The 19500-nt window shown below is 33.2% G+C and overlaps 2 protein-coding genes across 2 annotated transcripts; one reads left to right on the forward strand and one right to left on the reverse strand.

Moving 5' to 3' along the window:
• Positions 1-345: 345 nt before the first annotated feature.
• LOC7466808 (auxin-responsive protein SAUR63) lies at positions 346-946 on the reverse strand. Its single transcript, XM_002306182.4, has one exon. The coding sequence runs from the start codon at positions 850-852 to the stop codon at positions 406-408; it is 447 nt and encodes a 148-aa protein (XP_002306218.3). The 5' UTR covers positions 853-946; the 3' UTR covers positions 346-405.
• A 13746-nt stretch (positions 947-14692) lies between these two features.
• On the forward strand, positions 14693-16979 carry LOC7470432 (expansin-like A2). Its single transcript, XM_002305509.4, has 5 exons — positions 14693-15154; positions 15249-15358; positions 15445-15623; positions 16070-16202; positions 16481-16979. Exons 1-5 carry the CDS (start codon positions 15043-15045, stop codon positions 16724-16726), a joined length of 780 nt encoding a protein of 259 aa, XP_002305545.3. The 5' UTR covers positions 14693-15042; the 3' UTR covers positions 16727-16979.
• The last annotated feature ends 2521 nt before the right edge of the window (positions 16980-19500 follow it).

Below are 19500 nucleotides of genomic sequence, written 5' to 3' on the forward strand. Positions count from 1 at the left end.
TAGGTGGAAAAGGCCAGCTAAAAAGAGCCAGGCATGAAGTAAAAAATCCAGCCAAGAAGCGCTTTGCACTGTTCCAATGAATAGAAAGTTGTCTCTTGGTATACACCAATCCTTCTAGTTTTTTTTTTGTTATTTAGTGAAATTTCTCAAGTGATTAAGTGAAATAACAACGCAATTTTGTGGACTATATTTAGTAATTACTCAACCAGATCATAAAATGGATTTTATTTTAACTAGGATGTATCTTGGGGTTGTCAAAACGAGGGATCCGGATTAATTTACTGTAGAATCTCAACAATTCTGAGATATGATGAATTCCATTGTCCAAGGAAGATCAACCAAACATGACAAAAGATCTTGAATTTCATTAATGTATCGATGTGTATACTAATATTGTAATGTATTTCAGAAGCTACAGATTGACAATTGGTGATGTCTAACATCATGATGAAGATATAAAGATGATGAACATCGGTTGCTAGCTATGGTGACCAGTAATGCTTTCTCTATATCTTTAGCCACATTCTGCTGGATCAAGATGATTGCATATTCCATGAAGGTAGCATCACATGGCAATGTGATAGGTCCATCGCTTGTTAATCCAAACTCTTCTTCTGCTAGATTGAATAGCTCTCTAACAATTTCGTTGTTAAGGTAATTCAAGGGAAGCACAAAGCGTTTCTTATCGGTAGTGTACACAACAAAGTGACCCTTTTCTGCTGTTGATGATGTGCTGCGGTCATCTGATTCTAGACTGCTAATGGTTTGCGGCAGAGTGAGCCTTTTTTGCCTAATGGCAGCCAGTTTCTGCCATTTTCTTGCTAATCTGATGAGCTTCTTAGCACTGATCATCTTGAGAGTGGTTAATCTAAGAAAAGAGATGTTTAGATCTTGAAATAAGGAAATGTTAATCTTGTGATGGATGGAAGGAAATGGAAGTGAGCTCATTATTTATAGACAAGGCTAGAGAAAATATAATCAACACTTTCAAGAGTTCAGGCAGATATGCAAAGCAAAACCATGTGAGAGGTGGGCTATGTGGGGTTCTTCGGGAGGTGGAGCTGTTTGCCAATGTGGGAGCATGGAAGGCATGCATGTAGGCATGTTTTTTTCAGTCAAACGGTTTAGCATTAAAACAGGTCCACATTTGGTCTCAAGATCCTAGCTTGCATCAAACTTTGTGACCACAAAATTGAATCTTGATCACATCCAAGATATAAGCATGTGCATTGCAAGATACGAGCATGTTGGTCCCGAGTCAGGATGAACGAGCAAACAGGAAATGTGTGATCCAGTCAATCCTACTTCATGGGTTCATAGACTCTAGTCCATATATGATCGGATTGCATTGTTGGGAGATGGATTAGCAACAAGGATCTCATATCACTGTGTTCCCCATAGCTAAAAAACAGTATAAAGAACCAAAGTGACTGGTGGTCAGGCATTCAGGTAAGAGAAGAAAATTTGTTCCAAAGACATAAAATCATACACATTGTACGTTGGCCATGGATATTATGTGTCATTTGAACAATTGACAAGATTTCAAATTTCTGTATAGAATATGGGTTGCATCCTACGTGGTATCATTTATACTGCTAATCAAGTTTTTTCAGTCTCACTATTCATATCATGATGAGTTTGTCGAATTAACTTAGTTGATTCAAGTATTTTTTATTTATTTTTTAAATTAATTTTTTTTTAGTTTTATCATTCAATATTTAGTTGATTATGAATTAAACTTTGTCATTTATTTCGGTTTATTTTCTATAAAATTATTTTAATCTTATAACCTGAGTCACAAGTTTTAAAAGTTAACCTGAGTAGACTTATATCATTTTATTATGTTTTTTTTTTAGATTTAATTTTTATTCAATTTCATCATTCAATAATGGATTTATTGGGAATTGAGCTTCATAATTTATTTTGATTTGTTTTATTTGGGGTTATCATGGTCTCAGGACTCATATCGTGAATTGAAAAGGTTAACCCAAGTTGACCCGAATTGATCCAATAAGTTATCGTCTTAATGTTTTTAAGAATATGTCATTTTGAATTTTTTACTAGTTATCGAGGTTAGTTTTGGATCCATCAAATCAATAGGATCATATCGGTTCAACTCTTATTTTTTTACTTGTATTAAAAATTTAAATCGTATAATTTTAAGTTAATTTATATTTGAATTAAAATTAAAATTATATTTATTGCACATATATATAAAACGTTATAACTCTAAAATGCCACTCCAAAACGCGCTTTGAAACTGAAACATATTGAAAAACAGAATAACAACCGCAACGGAATTGACAATGCTTTGTTCCCCATAGCTAAAAAGCAGTCTAAAGAAGTAGAGTGACTGGTGGTCGGGCATTCAAGGAAGAGAAGAAGAAAAATTGTCCCAGAGGCATAAAGTCATCCATACTGTACGCTGGCCATGGATATTATGTGTCATTTGAGCATTCGACAAGATTTCAAATTTCTGTATAGAACATGGGTTGCATCATCTATACTGCTAATCAAATTTTCTCTTGATAACCATATCTTCACTTGCCCCTTTTCATGCCTAATCATCAGTTTTTTAATTAATCAGTGAGATAGGATTAGCTGGTACCTATCTTCTTGCTGTGCACCATGTTTTCTGTTTGTTGATCCAGCTACTGGTAGTCTAAATAATCCAGCAAATAAAAACGATCGTCATTACTTCATAAATTATAGTCATCAATCCAACCGAAAGTCCATGATTTTGTTCGAAACTTTCTGCATCTTAAAAAGATATAGTTGAAATTGCCTTTTATGTGTGACCATTAATTAGTATAGATTCATCAATACCAACTCATATGCACCTTTAAGAACACATTTTTGGGGTTAAGATTTCTAATTTAGAATGCCAATAACAATATTGTATACTTTTAAAAAAAGAAGAACAATTTAGAAACGATTTGAGTCTATATAGCTAGAAATCACCTGTCACTGATGTAGCTTCTTATACAGGAAGTAACATGTTTTGGATTTAAACAGAAGCTACTGGTTTGATAAATGAGAGAAGCTAGAAATAGAATTGAAGTCTACATAAAGTAAAAGTTTAATGTCAGATACTTGAATCATTGCCATTAGTGGCTGCCTCCTTACAATTTTTGTTGAGGTACTTGATCAGGACAGGTATGGATTTTACTTTTAACTGAGATGGATCTAAGGGATACCAAAGAGTTGTTGTATGAAAAAACAGCAAAACATGACAAAAGTTCTTGAATCTCGTCAATGTATCAATGTGTTTATTAACTTTGTAAAATGTTTCAGAAAATAAAAAATTGGCAACTGTTGATTTCTAACATCTTGATGAAAATACAAAGATCATACGATGAGCATCGACTGCTGAATATGGTCATCAGCAATGCTTTCTCTACATCTTTAGCCGCATGCTGCTGGATCAGGGTAATTGCATATTCCATGAAGATAGCATCACATGGCAATATGAGAGGTCCGTTGCTTGTTAATCCAAATCCTTCTTCTGCTAGACTGAATAGCTCTCTCTAAGAATTTCATTGTTAAGGTAATCCAAGGGGATCACAATGCATTTTTCGTCAGTGGTGTACACAACAAAGTGACCTTTCTCTACTGTCGATGATGTGCTGCAGTCGTCTGAATCTATACTGCTAATGGTTTGTGGCAAGGTGATCCTTTTTCCCCTAATAACAGCCAGTTTCCTCCATTTCCTTGCCAATTTGACGAGCTTCTTAGCACGGATAATCTTGCGGCCGATTAAACTAAGAAAAGGAGTTGTTTGGACCTTAGAATATTGAAATGCTACTCTTCTGTTGGATGGAAGGAAATGGAAGTGAGTTGATTATATATACACAAAGCCAATTCCATTACCGACACCTTCAACACAACTGGATACATGCAAAGCAAAACCATGTGAGAGTTTGGTTTTGTGGGGTGGACATGTTTGCCCATGTTGGAGCATGGAAGTATGCATACTTGTATGTTTTCAGTCAAGTAAAAGGTCCAACTTTTGTGTCTCTTGATCTAGCCCAATCGAAAATTTGTGATCCATAAGAATTCGGATACATTGATAAGCCTACATGGGCATGTGAATCCATTCCTTATGGTTTGGTGAGAGTTGCAATTCTATGCTTTGAAAAATAAGGACTATTGGCCCAACATGTCCATCAATTGTCTATCAAGTAGTAGCCACAGGTTCCTACTTGACGAGAATTGTGCCTTTTGAAAAATAATTAAATACCTTGTCCAGAAATTTACAATTGATTATACATTTTTACAATAAAATCTTGCTTTCTTATGCCTAACCTTTTCTTTTTTGTTCTTGTCTTTGAGGCTCAAGGAGTTTAGGCAAAGTTTCGAAGATGAGCATGTCTTACAAGCATGTTCATAATCTGATGAAGCAGATATTGAGCAGTACTATCTAGTGGTAATGGAATTGGTCAGAACTTTCTCAAAATCTTTGGCTTCCCCTCGTTGGCTGAGTGACAAAATGTAGTCCATGTATTCACAATCACATGGCAATGTGATAGGCCTATCACTTGATACTCCGAACTCTTCTTCAGACATCTTGAAGAGCTCGAGAAAGATTTCGTTGCCCAGATACGCTAATGGTATCGCAAAACGCTTCTAATGCCCTTTCAACAAATGATGGATTGTTATCATCCACTTTCATCTTGCCAGTGATTCTTGAACAAGAAATTCTTTTAATCCTTACTGCAGCTATCTTCTGCCACCTCCTGGCATTTCTGATGACCTTTTTCAGACTAATCATGGTGGATTACTCATGACTCACAACTTGATAACTTCTATATGCACAAGATTACTTAAGGCCCTCCTCCCTTCCTGCATGGGATTCCTTTTCTGCGAATTCTATGTAAAAAAAATATACATATGTTGGAATATTCATGAAGGATGTCAAAAAAATTATTCAAGCAGATAATCTTCCAAAATATGTAATTTGGCAGGGCCTCATCATCATATGGGCAAAAACTAACTGAACATATTCAAACCAGAGACAATAACACGAAGGTTTTCAAGGTTTGGAATCTGGCCTCTAACCATCAAGAAAACAAAAATAATTCATTAAATTTTCTCTGTGCTTGTGATTATCTTTTTCTATCCGCCCAAACCCCACATGCCAAAATACAAAAACCGCAACCATTCTAGAGTCCTGAAAGATTAATGTCAAAATGTTGGCGTATAATTAGTATCATAATACTATCTTCAGCAGCCATTCTTATTAGCATCCATTTTGAGTCTGTGCCCACTTCCTTGCCAATTAGAACATAGGAACGGGTTCTTAGTGGGTTGATCATGGTTTCAAAGAAAATTAGTATAAGAGATAGAACAGGATTCCAGGTGGGTTTTTTTGCATGCCTGTTTGTTTTTGTGGAGTTCCCAACAGCTCAAGTTGGCCCATGTAATTTCTTGCCTATCCGTAAGCATTACAATCTCGAAAATCAAATCCTGTGCATTAGCCTCCATGGTCCATTTGGGTGTTTTGGTTTGAGCACTTTCTTTTTTCTAAATCTTACGGCCTCTTTATCTACTAGCTTGTTGAATAATGTAATTGTAGTTGCTTTTCATGCTAAAATGTATCAAAATAATATTTTTTTATTTTTTAAAAATTATTTTTTAGATCAGCGCATCAAAACGATTCAAAACATACAAAAAAAATAATTTTTAGCAAGAAAAATTAAATTTTTTTCCAAACACGGGTTAGCCCGTATTTTCAAACGCTCCCTACATACACAGTGAAAATTGTGTTTTAAATTACAAAATTTATAAAAATATATATGCCTTTTTAGCTTAAAATTAAATTTAAAACGCAGCAAACCGCATAAACAAACAAGCAATTAAACTTGAATTATTAAAAAAATAAAGGTTAATGGTAAACTTGTTCCACTAGTTTATTATATAAAAAAAAGCCTAAAAAACCTCAATAATTCATAGTAGCTTGCCAAGTAAAACAATGTGTATTAGAAGGGTGTATTTACTTTTTTTCTCTTCTCTGTGCAAAAAAATTGCCTTGCTAAGAGGTAAAATCACTTTTTCCAATGGATCCACAATTTATTTGTCAATTGATTGACGATAATTTAGTTAATTTATGTTTTTTTTCATAGGAAAATTACTCTATTTTACTTAGAAGCAAAAAAAAAATATAAACCTTTTATCTAGGAACTTTTATGTCTTTTTTCATTTTATTTACACAATAAAATGATAATGATACCCTTAAGAGTTAAAAAAAATATTGAGCAGTTTTTTAGTCATTCCATATTTTTTTTATTGTGAAATGACAAATTTAACCCTAAAATAAAAAAAAAACTAAGGCTAGTTTGGGAGGGTGTTTTTGTCTTTGCATTTGTAATATTCAGATACGCTTAGAGGCTATTTTGTAATTTAAAATATTAAAATATTAATAAATCAATAAAAAAATATTGATGTATAGATAACACGCGTTACCACATGATCGTGCCCCCCTCCATCTTGGAGGCATGTGGCAGATTTTTTAATAGCCAAAATAGTTGGTTGTCGTGTCGTTTGACGCATTAAGTGGCGATGCAACGGGTGGAGTGATGCGTTTGGTCAGATTAGTTGTATTTTGGTGGCAATTGATTTTTTTTCTCCCTTCCTCTTTTCTCTCTCCTGAGCTTTGATACCTATGTTGAGCCTTTAAAAATTTAGTTGTATCCTCCAATTTATATTTATTTTAAATTGTTTTCTCATTTTATTTATTTTGATTTTAATGCTTTTTTGAAGTTTATGTTTTTTTTTCAATTTCATCCTCTAGCATTTTATTTCATTTAATTTTTGTATGTAACTCTGTCTTCATTCTTTTAATTGCTATTTTTTATCCTTTTCTTGATTGGTTTTTTCAATTTTATCCTTTAGAATTTATTTCATTTTATTTTGTTTTTAATTTTGGTCCTTATTCTTTTATTGCTCGTTTTTTTATATATTTTTCTTCATTTATTTTTTTTTTCAATTTAATCCCTAATTATTTTCTTTCAATTATATTTTGTACAAGATTTAGTCCTTATTGTTTTGATTTTTAATTTTTTATGATTGAGGATTTTTCTTTGAAATTATTTCTTGTTTACCTTTTATAGGGTAATCTCATTCTCATGACCTGAATCATTGATTTCAAATATTAACTCAATTTAAGTTTGGTTTTTTAAAAAAATAATTTTTTCATCATTTGACATTAAGTTACTAAACCCTTTGAGATTTGATTGTAATGCTTTATGAAGTTTTTTTTTTCAATTTTATTCCTCAGCATTTTATTTCATTTAATTTTTGTATCTAATCTGATCCTCATTCTTTTGATTTTATTTTTAATTCTTTTCTTGATTATTTTTTTAATTTTATCCTTTAGAATTTATATTCAACATAACCCTATCTCATATCTTTTCTTGTTCATTCTGGATAATTAATTACAGGATCTTGGAGATGATAACATATTTATTGAGTTCTACAATCTGGTTTTCATGCAATACAATAGAATGGAGGACGGATCACTTGAACCCTTAAAACAAAAGGAATATAGATACTGGTCTTGGCCTGGAGAGTTTGGCTCGCATTCTTCTAAAGGTACTAATAAGTTTTGCTGCATCATGAGCTAGCCAATGATCTTTCTTTTGCTTGTAAAAACTAAAATAATTGATAGTTTGTGTCTTTAACTAGTGGACTCCGTTTCATCAATGATATATATTCATAGCATCATTTGAATTGCTGATCTGCTTCAGAAATAATCTTTCTTCAAGTCTAATTTTTGCTTCAAGTTCCAAATAATTGTGAGACTGACTTGATTTATCCAATTATGGAGAGGGCTGCAGAATTTGTTAGAGTAATATATATGATTTCTTGGATGTTCATTTAAAAACTTCAATTTTTTTATTAAGATAATTTTTTAATATAATATTGAAGTCTTGATGAATTAATGGTTACACGTTTGAATTTTATTAATTCCAATCTAATTAATAAAAAATAAATATAAGCAAATTTTATGAAGATTTTTTCTTGAAAAAATATATTAAAAATAATATAAATTATGTATGGATATCTTTCCTAAACGATAGGTATAGATGCTTTTGAAGTTGAGATGGAAAAGCAAAGGTGTCAGAAAATGGAGGGGTCATGTTCATGATATTGAACACGCTTTCAGCAATAGCGGTAATTGAAATGGAAAACCAGGTGATACAGGTTTCTTCAAGAAGTGAAAAGTGAAGTAGAAGTTTTGCTGAACAAGACACCATTTTATGCTGAATCTGGTGGTCAACTTGGGGATCGTGAATTTCTATATGTTACAGCAGATCAAAGCAAACAGACAGCTGTCGTGGAAATTAAAGATGTTCAAGAATCTCTAGGTAGTGTATTTGTCCATAAGGGTACTATTAGACGAGTTCTAGAGGGTCGAGGGAGAAATAGAAGCTGCAGTGGATGCAAAATTGAGGCAGCAGGCTAAGGTGCTTAACCATGGATTACCTCTTATTTTGCAAATGGATGCTCACCCCGCGAGCTTGGCTATAATTCTTTGGACGCTATATTTGCTTACCTTCATGCAGAGCCCATTTACTAACTAAAGGAAAACTGAGTGTACAGAGGCTGATCTTCTAAGTAATGGCATGAACCTATATTATAAAACTTCATGTGAACTCCATGTATACAGCTCTGTGGACCAGCTCCAATATCCATCGCTACAAAGGTATGGATGGTCGGTTTGCCAAAGACCAGGAACAACCTCCTAAAACCCAAAAGGTACAGCATCCATGACCAGGGCAAGGCAGCTGGATCCGGTTGCCTTAAATTAATGATGCCTGATTTTAGTGGTGTACACTAGGAATCCCAAAAAAAAATGACCCAATGGATGACAAATGTCCCAAGCATCAAGTCTTTGAGGATGACAGTTGGAACACAAAGGAACTTTGACTTTAGGAGGAAAAGAGAACCTAGGCAAAAGTCAGAGGAATTGGTAGGCAGTGGATCCATAAAGAACCCATTGTCTTGTATCAAATCTAATGTCCCGATTGCTTGTTCCTATCACATTAAAGAAATTGGACCTCGTGCTTTCAGTAGAAAATATCTATCCCAGCAAAATATGGATCTTGACATATGAAATGACTCAGCAATTGCAAAGGCATACAACCCTAAGAACTTTTGTATAAAATCACTCTTAATTCCACTTCCAAGTATGCCTAACTATAGATATTTTGCATTATATAACTAATAATATTGCCCGTGAATGATCGTTTCTTTCATATCTTATCCCCATGATTATCATACGATATAGGGAGAGATTAGAGTTATTGATGAGGGTAAAGAAACAGCAGGCTCTGTAAATATCAGACCAGCCACAGCAGCCCACAGCTGTTCGATTTTGGCAATATTCTGGCTTGACAAAGGGGACTAGTGTAAGCGCACTTGTTCTTGTCTTGCCACTCTTGAATAAGCATTGATCATCTTCACCAAACTTTTATCCTCCAAAATGTTCTTTTCTTTTATTTTTGGGACATACGCGTAAGCACCTTTAACCAGGCTCGTAAAATGGCAAAATTAAAGTTAAAACATTATTTGACACTGTAACTAACTCCCACTCCTTTGATCAAGCATTATTGTTATGGAAAGATTTAACTATTAACAAACACATATAATTGATTCTCCAGGGATATTATCTTTCATTGTTTCACCTTTTTTTTATATATATATATATAGTGGTTAAACCTGAATCAGCTCAATAAATTGATTTGGTGACTCGTCAATTCAAATGATGGGTTTCAATTTCAAGAGTTTTTTTCACTTTTTTTTTTCAAAATAAATTATTTTTAAACTAAAACAATATTGTTCTAAATTTTTAAAATAAAAAATAAAATAATGTCGTTTTGAAATATATCTAGATAGGCTCGCCAACCCAAAAGTTTACTTAACCAACCCATAACCCGATCAGGTTTAATAATCATGCTTCTTTTTGCTAAGAGAGTATATAAAATTAATAACATTTGGTTTTTGAAATGTCATGGAATTTTATATGAAATTGTATATATTAAAATTAACTCAATTTTATGATTTGATATTAAATTATAAGAATTTTTTGTTTCAAAAGTTTGTTTTAGATTTGAATTCAAGATTACAATATAAAAGAAAGATTTAAATTCTAATCCGAGATGATGTGAAGAAATAAACTTATTTACAAAAATTAATTTTGCATAAAATTCAAGTAAAATAGTAAGGAAAATGTTGAAAATTGCTTTCGGATTGATATAAGTCCACGTGATCTTTTTATTTTATTAGCTTCAGATATTTTGTTTCCAACAAATAAAGTTGTCCTAGTCTTTACGAGTTGTTAGTCTGTTAACAACTTACAGCATACCATAGCTTAAATTTCAACTATTAATATGCGTTTCAAATTGTTTTGCAGTTATTTAATTGTAAAGATGTTAATCAACTAAATGTAATCAATTATCCCTTGTTTGCTACATTTTTATATTCTCTCTTCTCTATGATTTTAAATCTGTTTGTCTCTTTTTCTTTTTTAAACTTTCATTTAGTATCAGAGCTATCTTCTTAGGGGATCTGTGATAGAAGTTGAAGCCAATTTTTCTCAAATTACTCCTTCTATATTCGATGGAGAAAGCTACCAACTTTAGGCAATGAAAATTGAGACATACCTGGAGTTCTTAGATCTATTGTCAACAAGAAAAGATTACTTGGCATCAAATTTACTGATTCTAAAATTATAGAAAAAATCCTTGTAATTGTGCTTAAAGAAGCATTTATAAATGCCTTGGTAGAACACAAAGGATTTGTCCAAGATCACCTTGGTAGAGCTATTAAATGCCTTACAATCTGAAGAACAGCGGAGGCTTATGAGGCAAGACCATTTTGTTGAAGGAGCCCTGTCAGCTAAGCAACAGGATTCTAGAAAGGACAATAAGAGATATTACAAGAAAAATCATGCATCAAACAACAAAATCACTGCAAATAACCAGATCCAACGCAAGAGTATAAACTCAAAATGAAGTTATCCATCCTGTCAGCGTTGTGGCAAAACAAGTCAACCACCATTCAAATGTTGGAAGATACCAAATACAAAGAGTAGCAAGTGCAATTAGCTTGTACATGAAGTTGTTACTTGCAAGCAAAATTCAAAAACACGTAGATGCTCAAGTTGTTGATCAAGATGATGAAGACCAGATGTTTATGGCAACTTGTTTTTCAACCAAAAGCTTTTTAGAATGTTGGTTGATTGATGGTAGTTATACAAACCATATAACTTATGACAGATCTCTTTTCAAGGATTTAAAGCCCACTAGAATTACGAAGGTTAGAATAGGGAATGGTGGCTATATTCCAGCAAAAAAAAGGAAGCATTGCAATTACAGCAAGCTAAGGTACAAAGATAATTTCAAATGTTCTTTACGTACCTAACATTGACCAAAATTTGATGAGTGTGTGTCAACTAATAGAAAAAAGATTCATCCTTTGAAGATTGGTGTTGTCATTTCTATGATGTTGCTGGACAAGAAGTCTTACGAGTTAAAATAAGAGATAAAAGCTTTTTATTTTTCCCAATTGAGAAGAGGGCACACAACGTATTCCACTAAAGTCAACATCACTAAAATCTAGCACAAGAGGCTTGGGTATTGTCATTTTTAATGAAGAAGAATGATTTGATAAGAGGTCTACCAGTTCTTACTGATAAAATACCAAATTTTCATGCATGTTAATTTGGTAAACAAAAAAGGATGTCATCTCTTAAATCAGCTTGAAGGGCCTTCCGAAAGATGCAACTAAATCACATGGATGTTGTAGAACCTCAAAGAACACCATCATTAAAAGGTAGTATTTACTATATTGTTTTCATTGATGATTTCACAAGAATGTGCTGGATTGTTTTCTTGAGATTCAAGTCAAAAGTGGCTAGAGTTTTCTGGAAGTTCAAGAAAATGGTAGAAAATCAAAGTGGTTATAAAACTCAAATTTTAAGATCTAATAATGAAAAGAAATACACCTCAATGAAATTTAATTTGTTATACGAAGAAGCTGTCATTGAACATTAGCTCAATGCTCCCCACACTCTAGAATAAAATGGAGTTAGAGAAAGGAGAAACAAATATGTAATGGAGATGGCTAGATGTATGTTGCGTGAGAAGGAATTGCCTGAAAGGTTTTGGGTAGAAGCAGTTAACACAACATCTTTTCTATAAAATCAACTTCCAACCAAGGTTATGAAAGATAAAACATCATTAGAGGCTTGGTATGGGTATAAACATCCACTAAGCTTTCTTAAAGTGTTTGATTGTTTGTGTTTTGTTCATGTTCCACGGGTTAAGCATGATAAACTTAACAAGAATGCAATTTTAGGCATCTTCGTGGATTATAGTTTAATCTCAAAATCCTACAAAGTGATCATCCACGAACAAGAAAATTGACCATCACAAGAGATGTGTACACTTTAATTAATGAAACAAGCAATGGTATTGGAACAATCTATAAAGGACAATTTTTATGAAGAACAAACAACATACCAATGCTATAATGAACTAGAAAATGATCTTTTAATCAGAGGTACAAGGTCTTTTTATGACATCTATTAATGTGGCAATATATAAGTCTGTTGGACATGAAGAAGCTCTTAAAAGCCTGAAATGGAAGGAATAAAAGGAAGAGGAAATGTCAATGATTCAGAAAAGTAAGACTTCGGAATTAGCTGACAAACCTAAAGGTAAAAAAGTCACTAGAGTGAAGTGGGTATACAAAACAAAGCTGAATGCAGATAACTCCATAAAAAAAAATACAAGTCTAGGTTTGCAGTTAAAGGATATGATCATATTTTTAGTATTGATTACTCTGACATCTTTTCTCTTGCTGCTAGATTAGATACAATTAGATTGTTGTTAGTCATAGCAATATAAAAGGGCTGGAAAGTGATCTAACTAGATGTCAAATCAACATTTTTAAATGATGTTTTATAGGAAGAAATATATATGGAGTTGCTAAATGGATTTGTGATTCAAGGCGAAGAGGATACAGTCTACTTGCTAAAAAAAGGTTCTTTATGGGCTAAAACAAGCACCTAAAGCCTAGTACAGTAGGATAAATGGTCATTTGCTAAGCTTAGGTTTTGTAAAAAGCCTGTATACGACCACTCTTTATGTAAAACAAAAGGATAATAATGTTCTTATAGTGTCTCTTTATATTGATGTTCTTTTGATAACAAGAAGTAATGCACAGCTGGTTAAAAAGTTCAAGCAAGAAATGATGCATGTTTTTTAAATGACAAATCTTGATCTTGTGACTTACTTTCTTAAAATGGAGGTCAAGCAAAGTCAAAATGAAGTGTTCCTCTATTAATATATGTATACAGAGGAAATACTGAAGAATTTTCAAATAGAGGAATGCAAAGCAAACAAACACACCAATCAAAAAGAGAAGTTGAGTAGGGAATAGTATTGATAAAGTTGATGAAGGATACTTTAGAAGTTTGATTAGTTACGTAATGTATTTTATTGCAACAAGGCCTGAAATTCTATTTGTTGTAAGTCTCTTATCTCAAGTTATGCATTGTGCTCGTGAAATGCATTTAAAAGCAGCAAAAAGAATATTAAGGTATATCAAAAAGACTGTTAATTATAATGTCAAGTTTGAGACGTGTCAAAGCTTTAAGTTATGTGGATTCTCATATAGTGATCAGGTTGAATTTATTGATGACATGAAAAGTACTTCAGGATATTATTTCAGTCTAGGTTCAGAAGTTTTCTCATGGTGCTCAGAGAAGCAGGAGATTGTAGCACAATCCACTACAAAGGCAGAATTTATTGTAGTAACAACAACAATAAACCAAGTTTTATGGTTGAAAAAAAATTCAATGTGATTTACATATGGAGTAAAAGGATAACATAGAGATTCTTGTTGACAATTAGGCAACAATTGTAATCTCTTATAATTCAATGTTTCATAGAAAGACTAAACATTTTAACATCAAGCTTTACTTCTTAAGGAAGATGCAGAAAAATAGAGAAGTGACATTAGTTTACTGCAAATCTGAAGATCAGCTGGCAAACTTGTTTAGAAAACCACTTCTAGTAAGCAAGCTTAAGCTTCTAAGGCAAAAAAATAAAATTTGTTATTCCTAAAGCAAGGATGAGTGTTGAGAATTGCTTCAAAACTGCTATAAAGTCCATGTTGTTTTTTATTTTATTAGCTTCGGATATTTTGTTTCTCGCAAATAAAGTTGTTCTAGTTTTTAGGAGTTGTTAGTTTGTTAACCACTTGTAGCAAATCATAGCTTGAATTTCAGCTATTAATTGCATTTCAATTTGTTTTTCAGCTATTTAAATGTAAAAAAATAAAATATTAATTAAGCAAATGTAATCAAACATCCCTTATATGTTGCATTTTTGTATTCTCTATTATTCTCTGCAGTTTTAATTTCTTCTATCTGAGATCTTCTTTAAATTTTCACCGAAGAATTGTTTTTTACATTTTCATTGAAGTTTGGCAAACGTAGCGCAAAATTTAAGACATCTCAAGACTTCAGTATTCTTTGGAATTTAAAAAAAAAACGTCCAGGCAACCTCTCTCCCAAAGCATCAAAAGTGTGATTGTGTAGGGAATGGAATCAAGGAAGAAACTTCTCCTTAAGTGTGCAAAAAGCAACCTGCCCTCACCAACAAAATCCACCATTCTCTTACATAATCATAGTCTCGTCTTCTCGCTCCAAAGCTGTAAGTGCATAGACAAATAGTCGGTGCTTGACCCCATCATCTCTAGGGTCTAGCCGCGTCTTGTATCGCTCTCTTTCCTATGGAAAACCTCCACTTCTGAGCATATTTTTTATTTTATACATATAAAATAATAAAGTTCATCAAGATATTCTACCTTTTTTATGGGTCTAATGCTGACCTGTAGTCCACACCGCAGCCATAACTGCCCTATAAATACCTCTGTTATTTCTTCCTCTCATGTCATCAAATATCAATCCTGTTTTTATACGTTCACGAGCCTCCATTGCTTAATTTCTTTTCTGACATCTTGAAGAACAAAATGGCTATCTTTATTTGCTTTCTTTTCCTGGCTATCTCCTATGCTACTGCTTGTGATCGCTGTGTCCACCAATCTAAGGTCGCATATTTCTCCAGAGACTCAGCACTCTCATGTAAGGGGGTCGTGATTTCTTTTTCAATTTTAACTTTTTTTTATCGTAGTTTAATGAGATTTTTAATTGGTAATATTTTTTTGTTTTGGTGCAGCTGGGGCTTGTGGATATGGTTCCATGGCGACAGGATTTAACAGTGGGCACCTCGCAGCTGCTGTTTCTTCCCTTTATAAAGATGGATCTGGATGTGGTGCTTGTTTTCAGGTCAGCACCGGAGACCACACCACTTGCCTGCTTTACCTCTTGTGGAATTTTCAGTTCATTGATCATGTTATTGTAATTACTCGCAGATAAGATGCAAAGACACAACTTTATGCAGTAGAGAAGGGACTAGAGTGATTGTGACTGATCTCAATCGCAATAACCAGACTGACTTTGTTCTTAGCAGCAGAGCCTTCATGGCCATGGCCAATAAGGATAAGGGTCGGAACATCTTGAAACAAGGGATTGTGGAAGTGGAATACAAAAGGTGAGACCATGTATTCAAGGATTTATGTTATCCTAATTATCATGATTGATATTAATCTCTCTGGTTAAGTTAATGATCATCTATTTAATTAATCAGCATGATGTTTTATTTCCTAGTTGCTTCTTCCAGTAATGGTTTGGTTACACCAACCACAAGAAGAAATCAATATGGCATGGACAAACTTCATATAATTTTATACAGTAAAGTTGGTCCGGTTCCGTGGGACAGAGAACCAGGACAATAAATGCTAGTAACGGTCAAATAGGTTGTCCACAAATCATAGGTAACATGACTATGACTGATGGGGATTTGCATAAATTTAGACAGCTAGCATTGTCCACGTTTTAGGGTTCCATTGATAAAGAATTATTATGTAAACACCAAAAAACAATTTGTCAAAAAAGTGATCTTATGCTAATTTGAATCTGCTTTGTTTCATTGATCAGGGTACCTTGTGAATACAAAAACCAGAATTTGGCTGTCCGAGTAGAAGAATCAAGCAAAAACTCAAATTACTTGGCCATTAAATTGTTGTATCAAGGTGGTCAGACAGAAGTGGTAGCCATTGACTTTGCCAAGGTTACCTTCAACTTACCCCAATGGAGTATATTACGACAGCGTTTAGTATCATAGGTTGTTTTTTAAAGTTTTTTTTTAAAAAAATATATTAAAATAATATATTTTTTATTTTTTTAAATTTAATTTTAACATCAATATATCAAAATTATTTAAAAAATAAAAATAAATAAATTTGTATAACGTATCATTTAGATGGCATTTTCAAACCGTGTTTAGACGTGCCAATGCAATTCTTAAACTTGTGCTGACTTTTGGATGGTTTTGCTAAATTTTCATAGGTTGGTTCTTCGAACTGGGGTTTCATGAGCCGGAACCATGGGGCAGTGTGGGACTCGGACAGAGTTCCATCAGGGGCACTTCAATTCAGATTCGTGATAACAGCTGGATTTGATGGGAAATGGATTTGGGCTCGGAATGTCCTGCCTGAAGATTGGAAGCCCGGGATGACATACGATTCAGGAGTCCAGATCACCGATATTGCACAAGAGGGTTGCTCTCCATGTGATGATGGGATTTGGAAATGAGGGTCTTGCCTTCCCACTAATGTGAATATCTCTACGCACAGAGTTTGATCTGATATCATTCTACACGACCGAACTAAATAATGTAGAAGAATAGTATAAAGTTAGCACTATATATTATAGTATTAGCCACTACGCTTCAATGTTCTTTTCTTCTTCTTTTTTCTTGCCTTGCGAGGAGGGCATGTCCTTGCTTGTGTTTAACATGTTTCTTTTTCTACCCCAGTAAATAAATGCTGTCCCTCTCTCTATCAAATGGTGGGGCAAGGCATGGATGTTGAAGGGGGTAAAGGCCCTTTTAAGATTATTAATAAAATGCTGGATCATAATTAAAAGCAAAAAAAAAAAATGTCCATGCAACTGGTTAAGAGGGACAAAAAAATGGCAAAAATATATAAAATTAGATAATATTCTTCACTTTAATCTCGTCGTGATGGAATTTTTTTGTGGTCAGATGGGCTTTTGGGATAGAATAGAATAAAAGCCAGTTATTGGCATGTCATGGGTTTATAATTAAGACCCAGCTTGTATATATAACCATCAGCTCGAAGCAGGACTAAGTTTTTTATGGGCTTATTAAGAGTAAAAAATTCAAAACTATATTACTGACTTGTAAATAATGAACATGAGGCCCAAATTATCAGATCTCTGTTTCACAATTATACTTTTAATTATTTAAGTATATTAACTTGCAGCTCAAATGCAGGCGCCATGTATTTTGACTAGTTCGTGAACTATGGAAATATTGGGTAACAGTAAAAAAGAAAGATCAAATAAAGGCCCAGATTTTGTAACTTCAACTCATCACCACGACTAATTTCAAGTTGGCCCAGCATCAAAAAGATCCTTCTTTCGACTCCACAGAAGAAACATATTTGCTATAATTTCAAACTTCTTCTTCTTTATGAGAGCTTGTGGACGATGTCCACACAAAGAGGGTAACTCTTCGTATTCTATTGTAACAGAAGAAAACTGTGGCTGGAGGAGGGTCTCAAACTTGATACGTTAAACGATCTGTGTTGTTCACAGCTGTTATGGCAAACACTGTGTGTGCGTCCTTGACCTTTCAAAGGGATATATATGAGACAATAATCAATCTGTAAAGTTGAAAGTAAGCTAGATGAGTACGTATAGCATAGTAACAACACAGAGACCCTATGAGATTCTAAGTTCGAAAAGCCTGAGATTAGGTATTAATCCAGTAGGTGTATTATTTGCTAGCTTCAAGCTAAGGTAGGTATACAGACTGCTAAATGTCCCATCCTTGACCCGGTCAAGCTGAATGCTCCGACCTCAGGTTAACAAGACACTACCCTCTTGATGCTTATACTTGGATTTATTAATATTTTGTAGTATTATTTGCCCACCAAATCATAGAGTTGTTCTCCTTGCTATTTATGATTGTCAAATTCATTCGTTCATGTCCTTTTCTTCGAGTTGCATCTTTTCCATGGTGCGGCAGCTAAAATTTCCAAGCTGTTAATGTGAATTGCTTGGTGTAAAGTGCTTTTGATGGTGTTTGTTTTTAAAATAAAAAATAAAAGATGATCCGGTGATATAAGAAAGATGTTTGTATCATATTTAAAATAAATACAGCTACTATTAACTGTTTAAATTACTCTCAAATTAACGTCGAGCATAATGAAAAATTAATCCACTTTTAATGTAGAAACAAAAAGGCAAAAAATAAACAAAATAAAAAATTAAATTTTCACTTCAAGGTAATGCATGCAAGGGGGGTGCCATAGTGCACGGAAGCCATGGTTCAGAATGTTCTACTTACAAGATCCAAAAACCTTTGATTATTCGGAATTTTCTTTCCAAGTCCTAATTAATATACATTATAATCATTAATGAAGTCAATGATTGGAAAAGCACGTATCTCATGTAAAACATTGTGGAGGATTTCTTAGTAAAGATTTATCGCTAACCTTTTTGCTTTATCCTATGGGTCGTCGTCGTTGTCTTTATTTCTCGAAATTGCCTGTCGGTATGGAGTTCAAAGATACTAATTAAACTCCTTTTGATACAGTACTAGTATAAGACGATTACTGTATTTAAATGGCAAGATGAGAAAAAAAAATTAGTTAATAAACCAAAAAGGTTGTTCTCTTTTCAAAATCCGCGTTGAAATCGTGCTCCGATGTATCTCTCTCACTTTCACACATTATTATAGCGAGGTGTAGATTCGAGGCAAAAAGAAAAGGAAAAGGAAATGACAAGGGAAAATTATCCTTTGAATGAGAGGGATTTTTTAAAGATACTCTATTCTCTACGTACTCTAACAGAGATTTAAATGAAAATATTCTAACTATATTTTAGAAGAAAATCAAATAAGATTATAATTAATCTTAGATTAACCTTAAACAAAATATCTAATAAATTATGATCATGTTTGGTGGTCTTTTAAGTTGTGGTTAGAATTATCTCGTCAAGATCTTTTGAATTGTATTAGATGTGTTAGAAACAAAGCTCTAGTGTATTTTCGATAACTCGTTATTTATTAGCCATTGGGTTTTCATAAAATTTTAAATTAATTTTTTTATATATGTTGATTAAATTAAGAGGGATATTATTTTTAGAACTGAATTACTTTCAAGAATGATTGTGTTCGGTCGTTGTTTTCAATAGTAATTATGTTTAAATTATGTTATTTTTCTAATAATTTTCAAACAATTACTATTACCCTGAAACTTTTATAAAAATGTGACAGGATTCTAAAATATCCAAAGAGAAGTATAAACAGAAGAAGCTTAAAGCTTGTTTGGCAGTGTAGT

The sequence above is a fragment of the Populus trichocarpa genome, chromosome 4, assembly GCF_000002775.5.
Source record: "Populus trichocarpa isolate Nisqually-1 chromosome 4, P.trichocarpa_v4.1, whole genome shotgun sequence".
NCBI lineage: Eukaryota > Viridiplantae > Streptophyta > Magnoliopsida > Malpighiales > Salicaceae > Populus > Populus trichocarpa.

Excerpts from the sequence above, each read along its gene's own strand:
- LOC7466808 (XM_002306182.4), bottom strand. The coding sequence starts at position 852 with ATGATCAGTGCTAAGAAGCTCATCAGATTAGCAAGAAAATGGCAGAAA.
- LOC7470432 (XM_002305509.4), top strand. The coding sequence starts at position 15,043 with ATGGCTATCTTTATTTGCTTTCTTTTCCTGGCTATCTCCTATGCTACT. Across the intron at positions 15,155-15,248 it reads CAGAGACTCAGCACTCTCAT|CTGGGGCTTGTGGATATGGT; the intron begins GTAAGGGGGTCG and ends GTTTTGGTGCAG. Across the intron at positions 15,624-16,069 it reads GTGGAAGTGGAATACAAAAG|GGTACCTTGTGAATACAAAA; the intron begins GTGAGACCATGT and ends TTCATTGATCAG.